The sequence below is a fragment of the Amblyomma americanum genome, chromosome 5, assembly GCF_052857255.1.
Source record: "Amblyomma americanum isolate KBUSLIRL-KWMA chromosome 5, ASM5285725v1, whole genome shotgun sequence".
Lineage (NCBI taxonomy): Eukaryota > Metazoa > Arthropoda > Arachnida > Ixodida > Ixodidae > Amblyomma > Amblyomma americanum.
In genome coordinates, this window is record NC_135501.1 from 159,907,830 (window position 1) to 159,925,837 (window position 18,008).

The 18,008-nt window shown below is 44.9% G+C and overlaps 1 protein-coding gene across 2 annotated transcripts; it reads right to left on the minus strand.

The window, feature by feature from the left end:
* Positions 1-9,080: 9,080 nt before the first annotated feature.
* LOC144132862 (uncharacterized) lies at positions 9,081-17,685 on the minus strand. Of its 2 annotated transcripts, XM_077665570.1 has the most exons (4): positions 17,550-17,638; positions 14,956-15,142; positions 12,775-12,863; positions 9,081-9,879 (listed from the first exon to the last, which is right to left on the minus strand). In XM_077665570.1, exons 3-4 carry the CDS (start codon positions 12,848-12,850, stop codon positions 9,305-9,307), a joined length of 651 nt encoding a protein of 216 aa, XP_077521696.1. In that variant the 5' UTR covers positions 12,851-12,863; positions 14,956-15,142; positions 17,550-17,638; the 3' UTR covers positions 9,081-9,304. The 2 variants fall into 2 exon arrangements, with proteins under 2 accessions (XP_077521696.1, XP_077521697.1); XM_077665571.1 differs by lacking the exon at positions 14,956-15,142 and having other exon boundaries at positions 17,550-17,685.
* Between the last annotated feature and the right edge of the window lie 323 nt (positions 17,686-18,008).

The following is an 18,008-nucleotide window of genomic DNA, read 5'->3' on the forward strand; positions in this document are numbered from 1 at the left end:
GGCCGCCATTGCCACTGAAACGCAGTCAGGATTGAGTAGCGGTGAATAGCGCTTACTACTTGTTCAGACAGCCGGGTGGAAAATAAATGTTAAGTCAACTCAAGTGCAGCATTGGAAAAGTGCGCCCAGAATACTTTCCAAAATATCGTTGTGCAGAGTATCATGGCCATGACTCTTCGTTCAGTGTTATATATTGAGTAGTAGAACTCTCCGAAACTGGGACTTATAAACATTGCATATATACAAAATATAACAACTGTTCTGGATAAGTGCCATTTTAATTACTGAATAAGCTCACAATTTATCTTGCCGCATCAATGACCTTTCTGGCCACACAGTGTAATGTCGAGACATGAAGTCTGAAGTCTGAAGTTTCAAGTTAGAAATGATGAAGGATGAACAGTAAGTCATTCTCTGCAGCGGCTGCAAGCTTTCAATGAGGTGATGCCACTCTGAACTGGTTTGGCTATTGCGTACACCACAGCCTAAGGCTCTAGCACTATACTGGCGTTTGTATGGAAATGGAAAGTGTCTTCAATTAGTCAACTTTTTTTAGCCAGGAACGCAGGCGAAGATACCATTCTATTCAAGTGGAAAGCGCCGAGCACGAAACATTTGGGCACAATTCGTCGCATTTAACTGTGAGCATGGGGATTATAGCTGCACGGCAATGACCCTTCGTTAGGGAACGTTTGCGAGCCTTCTTCCGTCTATTCTCCAATTTTCTTTATCACCCCGGTCAGCGCGGCTTCTGCTGACGGCGGCGGCTTTGTCTGTACCCGTATCTGGAACTTGTTAGGTCGGGGTGGGGGGCTGGAGAGCCATGTAGCCCCCTGAAATTCGCGTGGATTTTACTCCACTGTAAAGCACTATGCTAGTCACCATTAGATGCGCTACAAATTGCGGAGCCACGGGAGGCGCTGCTGTTAAACCCAGGCATTGCTTCTACCTTCACCTCAATCTCAGCGCTAGCGGAGGACCATTAAAAAATAAAGCGCACTCAGGGCAAGGAAGACTAGACAACACAGGCGCTTACTCGCAACTTAGCGTTTATTCAAAGCACACAGAAAAGGAGAGTAAAACCACAAAGGAAAAAAAAGCCTTTATGCAGGCGCATCAGGATAAGTATTCATGGACAGCCGGGAAACACGTTGCTTTTGAAGACCAAGAGCTTGGAAAACTGGGCGGCTGGCCCGAGCCATCGGGACCATGAAGAAGAGATGCAGCGTTCACTCGCAGAAGTTATGCGTGTTTTTTTTTTATTCCGCCGCTTAGGCATTCAGTAGCCTGACAGTTGGTCGCATTTTAAACGTGTCCTCAGCCGTGGCAGGGCAAGAAAGTGCCCGTTGCTTCTGCCTCGCACACTCTATGTGAGGGTCGTTTTTTCCTTGTTTGTAGTGGCGTTCTGGGAAAGCTATGGTTGTGTTTGGCGGGAAAGTGCCCTGTACGTATTCGCAATGGCAGCGATTGTGGTGTCCGGTGAGAAGCTGCTCAGAAACAACCGGCCCAGCGACGACAACAGCCCTCATCACCTTGCGAATCGACCACTAGGGCCGACTTGGTTAGAGCGATTGCACTGGCTACTCCTAAGATGTTACGAATGAGACTACAGTGGGCATCCAAGAACTTCGCGTGCCATTGCCTATTTTACCGACCACCAGAGCTCCGTATTATAAGCCTTTGATGAACTTTAGAAGCGTACAGTGCGTCGCCGTGCTTTTCCCTATATATACCGTGCTTTGCCCAATATGCAATTAATTAGGCTTACATGATTTGATTTTTTTTATTCAAAGGAAGAACAAAATAGGTATCTCAAACCTCATTGGCGACTGCATTCGAAACAGCCACCTATCGGATTGCAGCAAAATCCCCGACGAAGTTTCGACAAGTACAACGATTCCGCCGCGACTTGCGGCTGCGGTCGAATTCTCGTACCTCGAGATCCAAATCTGGGCCGTCCAGCAGGTCTCGGCGGCTCTTGACAGATAAAGGCCGAGAGACACCGACGGAACGTTGCCCCTCAGGGTGACCGACCGCCGAAGTAACACGCGCTAGACTTGAGTAGAGGCCACCCGCTGGGAAGGCGTCAGGGCCCGCGGCACGGCGCCATTTAGTCATGGTGCCGTTCTGCAGGCGACTTAACAAAGTGGTTTCCTCCTCCTCCTTCTTATTCAAAGGATGAATTGTCACAATTAATGCCCTTTGCTTTTCAGACCGAGGAGATTATCATTCTCATGAGATGTAGATCATTGTGAATTGAAGGTAGAGTGTACATCGCCGAGAAACGACTGACTTCCGCTTCCTTTATGTACTTTGCAATACGGGTGCTGTTTTATGACCTATTACTGTCATTCAAGATTTGTAGATTGGCTTGGCTTGGGTGTACTGTCACATACATCAACCCGTTCAGCAGGAAACAGTAGCATCCTGTTTTTGGAGCTTTATCTGCCAAATATCCACGACTTTCTAGTTTTCTCCAGACATTTATGTTACCATCTCATACACTTATAGTGCCACAAATTAGAAAGGTCACCAGCACGTTCAGGAAGTCAGAAACGAATAATTTTTATCTGTCTGAATATCGGGCCCCTGATGCCACAAAAACCATCCACATTACAACAACCTCACCTTTTATTTCGCCGATCTGCAAGTCATCACTTAGACTTGTGACTTCTTGTATTGCTCTGTAAGCTGAGCTTTACAACTCTTCACACCCTTGAAGGACATCCCAGAAATCCCGAGATGGCAAATGCGCCTTCAGGTAAACAGAGTAAGTGACCAGGTTACCAGTTGGAACACGAGGGAGAACGATGCGATCATCATTTCTGTGGTTGTTGGCCTCTATAATCGCTCCGCCAAAGGGCGAAAGAACTTTCACGGCCTAGAACGTCTAGAAGCTTAGTCTGCCGTAACACTGTCCTCGTCTTTCTCTTAAAACCGAGGACAAATTAAATTAAAGATGCTTGCAGCATATTGGTTATGGCCGGAATGCCATAACCACACCGCTGGATTCCTGTCCGAGCATAACCAACATCCAAGGCCAAGATTTGCTGTTAAGAATAAGATGTCGATTACTGGGCGATGCGTAAAAGCGTATCTAATACACAGGGGCATAGCCAGGGGGGGCGGCTTATGGGTCCTCAGCCCCCATCGAAATTTGTCCGTACTGTTATGCAGCGCCGACGAAAACAAACACCGGCGCTAGAAAGCTTGCTGGATTTTGTCTACAATGTGTTTCTCACACTCGAAAAGGCATTTCGGCGCGAACAGAGCGAACTCGAGCTGGATTTCGTGGAAATTAACGCCGATGCACCTGGAGTCTCATAATGCAAGAGAGCCCCATCTGAGCACACAGTTCCAAGGGCGTTTCGATGACGAGGACGCTCGTCGCGGCACCTCGCGGCGGCCGCGGAATCCACGGAGAGCATGGATTTCAATTCCGAAACTTTATCTATATAAACTTTTCATAAACATTGCCCTTTACTTAGCGAAGCAGCAAAACCAATTGCAGTAAAAGGCCCTGTTCCTTCAGGACCATAATTGCGTAATTAGAAAAGCGTATGAGTATTCATTAGCCTTTAAGAGCCCATTCACACTTGAGAGTTGCAGAGGTCGCGCGACCGTTTCGGTCGAAAAGCTACAGGCGCAAACGGCCGCGTTGGTTGCAAAACGACAGTCGCGAGCCAGTCGCTCACTGCTCGATACTGCAGCCTCTCCAACTGCACGTAGGATCCACCTCCAGCAGATCCGGTCACGTCTCCTACGCTTGAAAAATGGGAAGCTGTTCTCGCCAGCCCGCACCCGGACGTTCAGTACCGGGCCACGGCAAAAGTGCAGGATGTCGCCGACAGACTTAAACTGCTGGCCACCTTGAACGGCTGAAGTCACCCAAGAAGATTACCATTTTCTTTGTGACAATAATGCTTCTCTCTCTTGCAGCCTCCCGACTGCGAGTCGCAAACCGCTGAACCATTAAGCGAGCGAGCCGAACTTTCGGCAACGACGCCGCTCGCGGGTGCACCGAGCAATGAACTGCGCTATCTGCTCCTTGGCTGTCCTAGTCGTCGGTAAACATAGCCGGTTTCACATCGATGCCGCAGCTCAGGGCGTTTCAGAACTGACCAGCGCTGCAATCAAGATGCTACTCTCGTCACAGATTTATTGTGAACCCCATCTCATGATCATATAAAAATGTGCTCAGTTCCGCGACGCCTTCAGCAGCGGAGAAAGCGGACGCCAGGAGATCTAGCCGCATTGGGCAGTTGCAGCAAAGCGGCTGTGAGCAGAAATTTGCTTGTATCCAGCAGCTCGGTATTCGCCAACGACCCTCAAAACTGATTCATTTTTGAATTTCTACTTCCCAGAGCATGGTGTGAACGCGAACAAGCAAGATACTAGAGCATTTTTGTGACGCTAGTCGCCGGCATCCACGCTGGCTGGCAGGCCGCTTGAACGGCCGCGGTGCACATTGCCGCTATATTGTCCTTTTCGCTCAGGTCGTCGCAGTACATTGCTAATATCGAGGTATGAGAGCGCTTTCGAGGGCCAAGCGCGTGCGCAGTAGGCGCGGCCAAAGCAGACGAAACTCTGGAAAACACGGGAACGGCGTCATTCCCAAGAGTTCTCATTTCAAACAAGAATCGAACGAGAAGGCGACCTGCAGGTCGCCCTTGCAAGTGTGAACATTGGTGTTCTCGAGCTGCGGTGCAGTAGCAGGCGACTGCTGGTTCCGTGACTTCTGCGACTCTCAAGTGTGAATGGGCCCTAGAACCGCAGAAAATTTAACTTTCTATTGTAACAGCATCATGAGGAAGATTATCATGCGAATACGAAAATTACGAGGACATCAATAGCCAATTTCACCGACATTACTCTCTGAAACCCTGGCGAAAACGGTGTTTCTCAACAAACACTCTTGGATATTGGGTAATTCAACGTGTCGCATCACCTGTGGCTTTCATTTGTTGTTTTCTTTCGTTTTTTAGCTACCTGCTTTTTCGTCCTTTTTGAAGCACACCATTACTCATCTTTAATTTTCTGGACAGAATGTTTGTTACCACTTTGAAGGCAGATAAAATACACATTTCCTTATTGATTTCTGCATTCTTCCTTCATTATTCTATCCATGTGGTGCTTTCGCGACCACCGCATGGACCAAATATATATCCCGATTTCGGCGATCATAGTTTTGTTCTCTCAGGAGAGTCTGTCTTTCTATGCGTAAAGGTTGCTATCTGTGATTGAGCAACATGTTTATTTGACTCCTTTGAATTTGTATATATAGCAACTTTAACTTAGGTATGTAGAATTATTAGAGAATATACGTATATTTAAATATCTTCTTGCCGTGTTTCGTGTATGCACGCAGTGAACTTTGTTCCCAGCGACGTTTTTTTTGCCCTTTCTCAAGCTTTCTTCGCATTTGTGATATTCCATTGTATCTTCACATTTCTAAGGTATATTTTGCAGAACTACTGCTTTTTATGTGGGTTCTTTGTTGCGAATAAAGTTCAGGGGCGATCAGTTACAATATTCGAGTGGTGACAGCTGCGCCCGAGCAATACATTCGAACGAAGGACAGCGTCACTGAGATTTTTTCCTGGCCATTGCTTATGTATAAAATTGTAAACAAGATTCTTGGATGAGAAAGATTCGTTAAAATATTTGTCCTCAACTTGATTATTCACAGCAGGGACATGCCTTACCTTGACGGTTTGCAACTGATGTAGTTTTGGAATTCATGAGACGTTTTCTTTACTTACGAAATAGACAAAAAAGATGGAAGAATTGAAATCAGTTGTTTCTGCCGCAGTGTTTCGGACACACGAAGATATTATTTTATGAAAAGTAGATATTTTACTTGTCTAGACAGCGCTTAGCGTTCAAGACTTTGTTTGCAGCATATAATAATCAATACCATTTGCAATGGCAATTATGATTAATGTATTTGATCCCTCTACAAATTCTATGAGCAGGAGGCCACGGTGCAGCATGAGCCCCTCTTGAACAAAATTTGTGGCGACGCCACTGCTAACACAAACCTGACCAATGAGCAGCTGTCTTGTCACAGAAGAAGGGGCATACAGATGCCTGGTTGAGAGTATGCCAGGCAATAAAATGCCAAGGTTCGGCAATGGTGAATACATGGCACTTTGCCCGCGCGGCGATAAACATGCACACCCAGGATATGCTTGCTAGTTCCTTATCTCCGCGGCGTTACGTCTGCAGTGTGCATTATACGAGTCTCCATGTTAATTTCTCGCGTCAGTTTCTACGTGCGCCTAGGTCGAAGTAGACACGTAACGTGATCGCTGCATAAGTTGATGCACCGCGATCTTTAAGCGACGTGATGTTCAACGCGTACTGCCTTCGAGGTACACTTCTGTTCACGGCATGCACCTTAGGATATGCGCGCACATGTGCATAAAAAATTAGCGCTGGTATTGCTCGAGTAGTACTGCAAACTTTTATACTCTAAGATGTTTAAATGGGGAATCAATTTGATCGTTTTGCCACGAATTACGTCATTCTAAACTAATGCGCATTTCTTTGAAAGGTTGTAATTTGGAAACCTGGAGCGTCATAAGTGATCAGACGCTTGAACGACAAGGACACTGTGGTGGTTCATGAAATATGACTGGTTTATGATCGCCATAATCAATAATATTCCTGTCTAAAGTTGCTTCAGGAAGTGGAGCGGCAGGATCAATCAAAACGCCAGTGCCCAACCTACGTACTTAAGTGGGTGGCAAAAAAGCATCTGCAATCTATCTGAGTATACATTCTCTGAAGGACGCACAGCCGATATTGTGGCTCTGCGCAATATATCGCCAATATTAATGTCTCTCCTGACTTTCATGAAGCTCAAGGCGAAGCACTAAAATGGTCATCACACAAGGGAGCGAATAATATGACATGTGCTAATTGCTACTTTTGACTGAATTCTTATATTACAGAAAACTGCATAGTAATGCTGTGAGACTGGAGGGTTGGTGGAGGAGGAAAAAATATGTATATGAGAAAGCATACAGCATTGCCGATTATTCTTGAAAATTAAAGTTATTTCTAGTTTATTCATTAAGAAACTGACCCAGGCGCCAGCTTTCTTTTCGTTATTTCTCCTCACGCGCGTGTTCGTGTACCTGTTTCTCCTCATCTCAATTCATCAATCCTCTCATCGTGGCTACATCTTTAACCGCTCATGCAATTCAAGGAAGAGTTGCAAATGTATAGCGCATATCGTTTCGTCCCATCTGCTTTGTGCCCTCCTTTTTTTTGCGCTTCATCTTCTCAAGCCATATGTGGCATTAAGTGTTAGCAAAATATTCATTCAATGGGCTTAATAATAATGTAATACTGTTGTTTAGTTATTCTGCATATCAGCGAATTAACGGCATAAAATTACATCGCTTATTAACTTTAAACCTGTCGTTTGGTCACCACTGGTAGAAACTTTGTCGCGTATTGCCATTGGCCTATTATTACCAATTGCCAGAAGTTTGTAAAACACCATTCTCAAGTTTTTTCTTCATTACGACATGCAACTTCGGTACAAATATTGGTGTCCACATGTTTTCATCAGCCAGAGCGCCCAAGTCAAAATGCCCAAGTGAATAGCTGCGTTAACAAAACGGACGTGAGGATGCGCGTGTTGAATTCACATGCAGCAATTCGTCCCCTCGTTTTCCAACACATAATCGTAGGAAAAAACAGCGAGATTTTTTTGTGTAATAAATCTCTAGGGCGTCCAACATCTTCAAGGCCTTCGGTTTGTTCGGCCACAAAACTCGGAAAGCAGCACGAAATAGACAAGATACCAATTGTCGCTAATGGGTGATATTCTGTTTTGTGAAATTTTAAGTCGATAGCATTATATCGGTGGTAGGTTTTCAATGCACGTATATAAGGAAGAAAAATGTTGGGGCGCAGATTTTTCTGATGTTTTTTTTTTATTTTGGGCAATAAAAGGAACAGAAAACTGGGCAAGTTGGAACGGATTAATCCTTAAGCAGCGCGATACACAGGACGCGCTCGTGTCGTCACTTGTTTCTTCCTCTTTGTCCTGTGTATTGCGCTGCTTTGAGATTAAAAGGAACAATAACTAGAAAACACCCTGATCAACGCAGATGACAGCTTGAGGATACATCTGCTGTTTTCTGAAAAACGTTGTCTTGCTTCGCTTTTGCATTGGAATGTCGCCCACATGTGGTGGCTTTAACGCGTGAATAATTTAGCTAGCTTCTTTCTATTCCATTTGGACACACGGAACCAATGGGTAAACTCACACGCGACCACACCATTTTGGTGGCCGCAAGAACTTTTTAGTACGGCAACGCTTTTCATGCAAAAACGTTTTTTTCTCCCTTATATTGTTTACATCTTTTTATGGCTGCTTCACTGCGTTGTTCTATCGTTTCTAATGCCAAAGCGTTAATAAGCCAGTATCACAGAATGACCACAGTCACCGTCGGCATTGTTGGCGTCTGCCTCGTCAGGGTCGCTGAGCGTGAGCAAAAAATCCACAAAAAATTCCTAGAGAAGCAACCTAGGAGGGCGGTTGGAAACATAGGTCATGCGATCTTGTGGCGCCATTACAACTTAATCACTGGATCACGAGCAACTACCCACCGTGGCACCGTGACAGTTATGTTAATGATTGTTCGCTTGGGAGGAACAACCGGTTTACACAAAGCCCACCGATGGCAGCACGTCCTATCGCAGAGCAGTGACGGATCGTTTAACACTGCTCCAGAAGTGGTAGGAGTACTCGGATCTACGACTGTAAAGTAGAGAATGATCAATTCTGCTTATATGGAAATTTGCCCATTACGCTATCGCGTCATAGAGTTAAGGCGAAAATTAAGTGTCCCCTCTAATTTTTTCATAGGCGGCATTTCTGAAGACTCGGCGAGGTTGGCACAGGTGCGTCTACTCCCAGCGTCACTGTAAGCGCCGCGAGGGGACGATGAAAGTTGAACAGCAACATTAATGTCTTTGGAACTTCTGAAGGGTTTGTGGAGGCCTGTATATTTCATACTGGTACATGGAAACGGTGAGAGAAATAAAATATAGCCGTTAAGGAATCTTTGCATCGGATGTATTCGTTCTTTTAAATACACCTTTCGCCGCGTAGGTAGCGACATAACATGGCGTAGACGTCATAGATAACGGAAGATTTTTATTGGTACAAGGTTATCCTGCCTCCGTAGACTTCCCCACTGTTCCTGAGCCAGGCAGGTGATCCCCCGCATTATGCTGTGCTAGCTCTGAGCCGCTTCTTAGAACGAGCTGACCAGGAGCACAGTTAAAAGACTTCATTGTTTTGCTGCAGGGCAGAATCCAGTACTCCACGGAGACTCCAGAAGAAAGCTTGAATCCACACTTCCAAAAACACCGATGGGAAGAGCTTGCTCAAAACACCGCTAGCAATGTTGCCGGGTCGACCCAGGCCCTCCACAACGAAGTTGACGTTGTATGTCATCACCGGCAACGGAGAAAAGTCGTTGCCCATGGACAGGTACTCCCCGCTGCTTTCCTCGTTGGCAACGCTCAGATCCATAGTGAACCGCGAGAGGTCCGCGCTCAGGTGGATATTGCCATTTTGTCCGGCGCATGTCTTCCAGGGCATGGTGAATTGCACCGCGGCCGGGTTGATCAGATCCACCTGGACTATGCTTGAGCCATTCTTGCAGTAAGGAACGACTGGTCCTGATCGCTCAATTTTGTTCATACCGGTGACGGTCACATCGCCGATTTCCAGGCCAGCAAATACAGAACTGAAGCCTTGACGGATCCCCAGAGGGTGGGCTTTTGGCAACTTCTCCAGCAGTTTGTCTACTTCGCCGTCGAGATCAATGTCCGGCGTGTCACAATTCCCTCCTGAAAAGAAAAAAAACTCATTCGCCACTACAAATATAAGCATTTTGTTTCACGTCTGTTTTCAAGTTCTTACATGCGCTGACAAGATGCCACGGTGCTCATCTTAAAGTTGGCTTTTAAAGTTTGGTTTATAGGGGTTTAACGTCCCAAAGCAACTCAAGCTATGAGAGACGCCGTAGTGAAGGGCTCCGGAAATTTCGACCACCTGGGGTTCTTTAACGTGAACTGACATCGCACAGTACACGGGCCTCTAGAATTTGGCCTCCATAGAAATTCGTCCGCCAGGCCGGGATCGAACCCGCGTCTTTCGGGCCGGCAGCCGAGCGCCATATCCACTCATCCACCGCGGCGGCGAGTTGGTATTTAAACTAACCTGGAACCGGTGCTTGCTTTGTAAATTAGGCTACAGCAGTGGAGTTGTCAAAGCTGAGCGAAGATGTATTATGAATTTGTAGATGTGGTCAGTAGCGCTTAAGTAATTCATTAGCCAGCAAACAAGTTCTAGAGAAGTGGCATTACGAACGTGTCCAAGCGGCAGAAAGGAGCTAGGAATAGAGTTCCTGTAAATTTATTTTCCCGTGAATTTTTGATTCCTATGCTGAGGACGTGTCCAAAACAAAGACAAAATGGACTGCGGCTGTAAGGGTGCTTCGATATTTTGCGTAGCTGCGTCAATCTGAGCAATTTATGCTATAAGCCAGTAGGAGATTCCGTGAGATTCTTTGGGCTTAAAAATGATTTCGACGTCGGGGTATTTAACACTTATCTCGATTTGCACAGTGATAGCGCTGCCATTTTGTAAGTTACAAACAGCATTTTCTGATTAGTTTGTAACTTTTTTAGAGTAGCTCCTTGCGTGTCCCTCAGCACGTTGTGGTTTAGCATTTACTATTCTTTCGAGAGGTTAAACTCAAAATACAGAGGCGAGTTCTAGTATATGATAAAAACCACATGAAGATTGAAATTCCGCGAAGTGCATCGGCTTATTTACGTTCGTTAAAATTTAATAGACTTCAAATTCGATTTCATGGGAAGCTAAAAGCATTTCAGAGAAATATTTTTTGAGGCGCGAAGCAAAACTTCGAAATCAAGAAAACCTGTATGCCAAAGAGGAAAACGAGGGCTCTCCTTTGACGTCCTGCCTTGCTACCAGCGATAGAATGACATGGTTTGTGGTTCATGGACATTAAACGTCTTAATGCGACTCAGGCTACGAGGGACGCCGTAGTGAAGGGCTCCAGGAATTTCCACCACCTGGGGTACTTCAACATGCAATGGCTTCGCACAATACACGCGTGCCTCTAGCATTTGGCCTCCATCAGAATGCGACAGCCGCGGCCGGGATGGAAGCCGCGTCTTTCGGGGCAGCAGCCGAGCGCCATAACCGCTGAACCAATGTGGGAGCCGTCGACAGAATAACGTGTATATTTGACGAAGACACTGATTTATTCCCAACAGGGGCCAAGGCTTAGCTCGTGTGTGAACATGCGAAGACAGCTGGCGGACACATCCCTAGAATGTTTTGCGTTAAAAAAAATCTGGTTTGAAATCAGTCACGCAATTTCCTTGATGCATTTATTCTGAAACACAAACCTATAAAATTAGGCTTGCATGGAAGTACTGCGACGCACTACCCTCATAAAGTCAAATGCACAACCCTGCGCGTCATAAGGCCCATCTTAGAGTAAGAATAATATCTCCTGAAGATTCCTCTTAAGTTTACTTAAAACAAAATAATACATGCTTGTGAAATGTACTCTATATTCCACTGCAAATAACCATAAGATATTTGCGTTATTTGCTCAGCTCACTTCTTGGTGAGCGGGACATTTACTCGCAAATAAACCCTCGTTTAGAATGTGGTAGCTCTTTACTTCTTGAGAAATCCTTACATACTTCCTGATTTAAAAGTGATTTAGAAAAGGTACCTTTTTCAGCAACATTCAACCGCCCTCTCTGGAGCGCGCTACGCGACAAGCCATTTCCTCCTATTCGGATAGTTTTCTGTGTGCAGCGTACAGATCTGCACTAAGCGGCGCACCGTATTTAGAATGAGTATATTACAATCGCCAAACACAATAAAGAATGTGATCTAGAATGTTTTTCTCTGAAGCTCTAATTCCCTCTCATTAGAATGCAAATATGCATAGAAGAACACTTAAGTAACGGCATTATATTATGTACCGACACCCCTTGAACAGTTCTGAAGGACAACAACTCTGTTATTGTCTGTACAATACTCGACGAAAGTCGATATAATACCTCTTAGTCATCAAAAAAGACGCGCCTTATTTTTAATCAAACTCGGAAGTGTTCTCATACCCCCAAAACAATGGACAAGCAAAGTTTTCAAAGGGAAGTTGTTTATGAACACAATTTTTTCATATATGCTGAGATTTTACAAGAATAAATATAACCGCGGATCTCTCTTGGCATGCTTCAATTATTTCCTATTAACGTTTTTGCTATCGTCAAAACGTGCCTCGTTAGTTTTTTATTGCAGTCTTAACTACTTGATGCGAGCGATAAACAAACTTTTAAAGCAATCTTTTGCTACACATGGGAAGAATGAGCTTTTTTCTGCAATATTTTCCTAAAATACTTCACAATATTCCACAGTTTTCTGGCAGCTGAAAAGTTGTCCAATAACTTCGGAATTCTACGAAGCATTCATTTCATATTCATCCCAGTGTCCCTGTTTTGCGGTAGCTAAAAATATATTGCTGACCAAAGCAAAATAGGTGTAATTGATTGTAATTACACTTTGTTTACACTATCGTCGAGAGTACGAGAATACGCCAAGAAGTTCATCTGTCGTTTCCTGTCGCCCGCTATAGTACATGTAAATCTGGGCTTTTTTTATTGCAAAAGGAAAGTAATAGCACTTTGGCTTACCTCTTGTACTGAATGCACCCGCTGCAACCGCAAGAGCCATGAGAACAGCTGCAGCCAGAAGTTTCACAAACGCCATGTTGCTTTGTGACCTGCAGTGTGATTCGAGTAGGCTTCAGACATCAGAGGATGAGCAGCAAATGGCTTGTTATCAGACTTGAAATCAAAATATGAAGACAGTTGTACCAAACCTCTGTCATCAGCATTACCTAGTGATAGCTGCAGAACGATATGCGTGCGCACTGAGTATGACGACATTGCAAGGTCTTGTTGGGTTTCGCACAATGCGTTTCGAAATACGATGAAGTAACACCGTTTACGCAAAACGGAGTCTATATGCCGGTGTGAACAGACTGCATGGTCGACCAATCTTTAAGGGACATGAGGAAACCGTAAGGTTTTACCACAACTTAATTTCCAATTTAGAAGTGCAGTACAATCTTAATTCTAGCCTGAACATAATGTTAAACAAAATTCTTACAACCTTCATTTTCTTTAATGAAAACAAAACACAATGAAAAAAATATAGCATTTTTTTGCTCACTCCGCCGGAAGCGAACTGTCATCTTTGCCGTTCGTATTATACCTGCCAACTCTTTGAACGATCTGGATAGCTATCTGGAAGATATGAAACAAGATAGTCAAGAAGAATAATATGTACCTTTGAAATTCTGCGAGAGCAAACGCAACAAAAACGCAAGTTCTGGTCGCTGCCGAAATGAACTGAGTTGCCTTGTGGTTCCACACAGATAGTGTATTGTTTCTTTGGGTACCTTTTATTATACACTGCATTAGCCATAGAAGGTGCGGTTGCATGCCGAGGCACCCAGGCAGTGATCGCTCAGTTGCACAATTCATGTGTAGAGCAGATTCAGGTTGCAGTCTACGGTCGTCTGGTATTTGCTGATACGTCCTTGAGCTGAAATTGCTTAACCCACTGACACTTCCTTAATATCACTAGACTGTGACCTAAAGTGTATAAATCAATAGGAAACGTACTTCGCACCTTCAATCTTCGATGTAAATGCTGCACTGATGCCTACATTGTCACCCTTCAAAGCGTCATATCAAATAAGATCAAACCATGATTTTTTTCTAATATTTATAAAAGGATGAACTGGTTTTATGGGGTAATAACGTCCCAAAGCGACTCAGGCTATGCGGGTGCCGTAGCGAAGGGCTTCGAGTAATTTCGACCAACTGGGGATCTTTTATGTGCACAGGAGTCCCAGAGCACACAGACCTCTAGTATTTTGCTACCACTGAAATCCGACCGCCACGGCAGGGTTCGAACTCACACCTTTTAGTTCATCAGCCGAATACCATAACCACTGAGCCACTATAGCGGCTCTCTGAGAATAATGAATGGCCATGAAGTGCGCATAATATCATGTTACCTGTTTTTCCTTCTTATGTACATCCCTTTACGTCTTGGCGTCTTCGCTTAAGGACTGCCCGTTCCCGCTGGAATAATTTGTTCGAAGAACAAACAGCCTACATTGGACCGGCCTATTCATGCGTTTGTCTCATGCTTTGTTTTACTTTTGCCTTCTGGAAACGAGGTTAGAGCTACTTCACCTAGACACTGCCTGCCTCTGCCAAACAGGTTCGTGCATTATCAGGATCGGTGTCCACTACTCGACGGCTACTCCCGACTGAAATCAGTACATTGTACCGCGGCAAAGAGCCTAGCGAGACACGTGCATGTGTGTGTGTGGGAGGGGGGGGGGAGAGGGAGTTGACATTGTGGCAACATCTGTGTTTTCTAAGTGTTTCCAGGAATCTTAAGATATTGTGGAGATAATTACAAGGTACAGATAAGCAACCAACGAAGCTGGTCAAAATCATGGACTCTCTATAAACGTGGCTGTTTAATACTTCGGGCTTGCCTTAAACCGTTTATTACATTTTATGTGTTTCTCGTAGCGCCAGGAATGACTACCAAAGTCTCTCAAAAGCTACAATACACAGGAATTTCTTGAAGACTTTTCTGCTGGCTACTAATGGCCAGACTCAACCATAAAATCAATAAAACCTGCTTGACTACACATGGTGCTTACAAATGAGTGCCTAGGTCAGCCTTCTTATTCTCATCGTAATTTGAAAACGTGCATTTAACGTAATGAACGTAAAAAAATATGCTCCACAATGATGAGATGAGCGCATATCTACTGTACTACTCACTTTTTTGGCCACTGAGGACTAGGAACACGTTCAAGTGGTTCAGCGGTCTTCGGAAGAAAATACAGCTGGCTGGGGCTAGGCGCCTTGTAGGAATGTACGAATCCAGGCAGAGATTGGCGATTTATAAAACGCCGGGAACAGCTGCCTTCCGCCGATAAGCCAGCCACCAGGCGTTGCGATCATTCCCCTGACCAGCAGATAATGTCACCCGTTACACTCTCAATTAAGAGTTCGAAAACGCCCCATCCGCTGTACTTCTGAAACACATGAAAAGCGTGGACTCGAAACGCGAAGCTGTTTGCCGTAAGAAAACGCCCCTTGGTAAACATCCGGAGTGGGGGCAATTAGGCGGGGTGCGTTTCCTTTCTGTGTTCGCGCTTAAGACGCGATTTTTTTTTTGCTGAATTAGCTTTGCCCGTGCATTAAGAAAAAAAAAATTCCCTCATTAATTCTGAGGTCCTACGCTTGGATTTCATCGCCAGTGTTCAGCTAGTCGTGCGAACGTGTGTCATGTAACGTGTAGACAAATTTGGACACCGGAAAGAACAATACGGTGTAATACGGTGTGGGAAACGGTATTCGAAAGAAACTGAAAACATTTCAAAGCGGTAACTTGTTAATTTAACGAACGAAAAAATAGACGGACAAAAGAGACCGGACAGTATGTACATCAGGCCTCCAACTGACTATTTGATACCAATGAAGAATATATATAAACAGGCGGTGATGCGTATGTACTACACAGAACATCATCTGTCCATATTATCACCACTACCAGCTACTGCCGCCTCAGATAACAGTTTTAACAAAAATACAATATACGGCTCGAAAAACTCTGGCAAGGAGAAAACTCAGAGGGAATACTGTAACAGAAAACCCAAAGATGGGCCCGGAGCTCAGACCACCTCTCAAGAGAATGCAAAAAAGATAACAGCGCACAAATATGGCTTAAACACTGCAGTAAAATAAATAAGGGCAGAAAACGGCAGTAATAACCCTGAGAAGAAAGAGAAAGCAATAACTGCGCTTTCTAGAAACTTCAGTTGTCAGTAACAGGTAGTATTGTCTAGGTAGGTTCGTCGTCGTTTTGGCATTTTTCCATTAGGCAGCCGTTATAATAATGATGATCATGTGATTATGATTTTTTGTCCCGCAAAAGCAGCTTCGCCCAACGGTCAAGGACCCAATTCCTAAGCTTTTCATTGTTGGGTTTCATTGATGATCGAAACCCACACCTCCCGCATGCGAGGCTCATGCTGAAACCACTAGGCCACCGTTTGTGCCAGCGGTGCTTGGGCAACCAGGCCAGACGGACAAAAAGACATGCCAGAGGCTCGAAATGGATCTAAAAACGAAATGAGGAACCTCTAAAGAAATATTAAAAAGTGCAAAACAACAAACCACCTCAGGATACTTATAACTCTGACTCAGGACTATATTCTCACCATTGAGACAGGGATAACCATGCGCCCCCGTGTTCAAGTTACTCGTGCACTCTGCACTGCTGTGAGCTTGTACCACAAGTTTTTCGTCGCGCTCACTGCTTTTAATGCAATTATTTTGCCACTAGTGAGTGTAAGCGTAGCCAAAAGGTGGTAGCGCAGGCCCATGCCACACAGGCCATGCGCCAGCGGCTGTTGCGCTGCACCTAACCTAACCTAACCTAACCGCGCTTGCGCAACAGTACGCGAAACACTATGATAAAACTCTCTAACGGGGACGCTGCGTGCCACGAAATATTAAGGGCCTTCAAGCGTTGGACCGAAGACGTTGCAAAGTGGTACTATTGCATATTCGATGATTAGTAACCGTCAGCTCTCCTCGTTCGGCAACCTTATTGTTTTTTTTTTTACATAGTACACGCGAGACACATGACCGCCGGAACTTTTTATGGAGCCAACATTCAATATAAAAGCCCTGTGCAAAATTCTGCGCGCTGCCGCTTTAGAACGACAAACTGCTATTGATGCTTCTAAGAGCACAAATAAGAAGCACTTCGACATCAGGCTCTCTTCTGCGTTCGCCAACTGCTTTTGTTGGCCTCCATTTAAAGCACTATTTTTATAGCGGGTGTATTACGATGACGCAGTAATTTCGGAAACGGGGCGCAGCTCTCTCTTACAGGCAACTGTAGATCCATTTTCCTCAATATCCCATGAGGCCACAATTTTCTTGACGACTTTCATGACTCAGTGACGGCAGCGTCATATTTATCTGATTGGATTACAAGCAACTCCGCTTTCTAAGCGGTAGAATTGATTTCTTCTTTCTGATGAACACTCAAACTATCAAGAACTTATATACACGCCGCTTTCAGTTACTATAAATTCTCTACAAAAATTCGAGCGTTTCTTTCTTCGTGGCACACCCGCACAAAAAGATTGTGGAGAGATGTTACTAAAGTGATTCTATCGTCACTTTTCCATGGAGCGCGAAATGCATGCATGCAGCCAAAAGGCGAATATACGGTTTACATATCCCATGGTTAAGTATTAGTCTTTACGCGTTGGGTGTCAAGAAATCGAGTTCCTTGGCCAAAGCCCCGTGCGATACACTTATGACGGCAGGAGTGGTTTCACTCAAAAACTACTTACTTTTTCGACGACACGTTTTTCGGCCAACGACACAGCTGGAACCTGTAGAAATGGACCTCTTTCTACAGGTCCAAGTATGAGTCTTCCTCGCCGCGGTACGTATGCAGGGCATGTTAAATAGTGAGACCTACAGTCGCATCTGGGTTGCGTGATGCAAGCAATACGCTAGTCCTCGGTGCAACAGCGATGACCCGCTGTCAAGCCGTCGCCCCCGGAGATGCTTCTATGAACGGTAACAAGCTACAATTGGCAGCGGCGTGTCTATTGGCGCTGCAAACACCACAACAACTCGCAGTCGCCGCTACTTACGTAACAGCTTACGCATTGCTGACGTCTAAGCTGTTTCTTTCTTAGTACTTGCGGGCTGGAAATCTGCAGTCGAAGCCAGCTGAATGAGTATGATTACACCAGCGTCAGCAACGCTAAAAGTTATTGCCATGATCTTGGCATCTACCCTGT

Bases quoted from the DNA above. Each gene is read 5' to 3' on its own strand.
- LOC144132862 (XM_077665571.1), bottom strand. From the start codon at position 12,850: ATGGCGTTTGTGAAACTTCTGGCTGCAGCTGTTCTCATGGCTCTTGCG. The intron at 9,880-12,774 runs GTAAGCCAAAGT...TTTTCTTTTCAG, and splicing joins GGGTGCATTCAGTACAAGAG to GAGGGAATTGTGACACGCCG.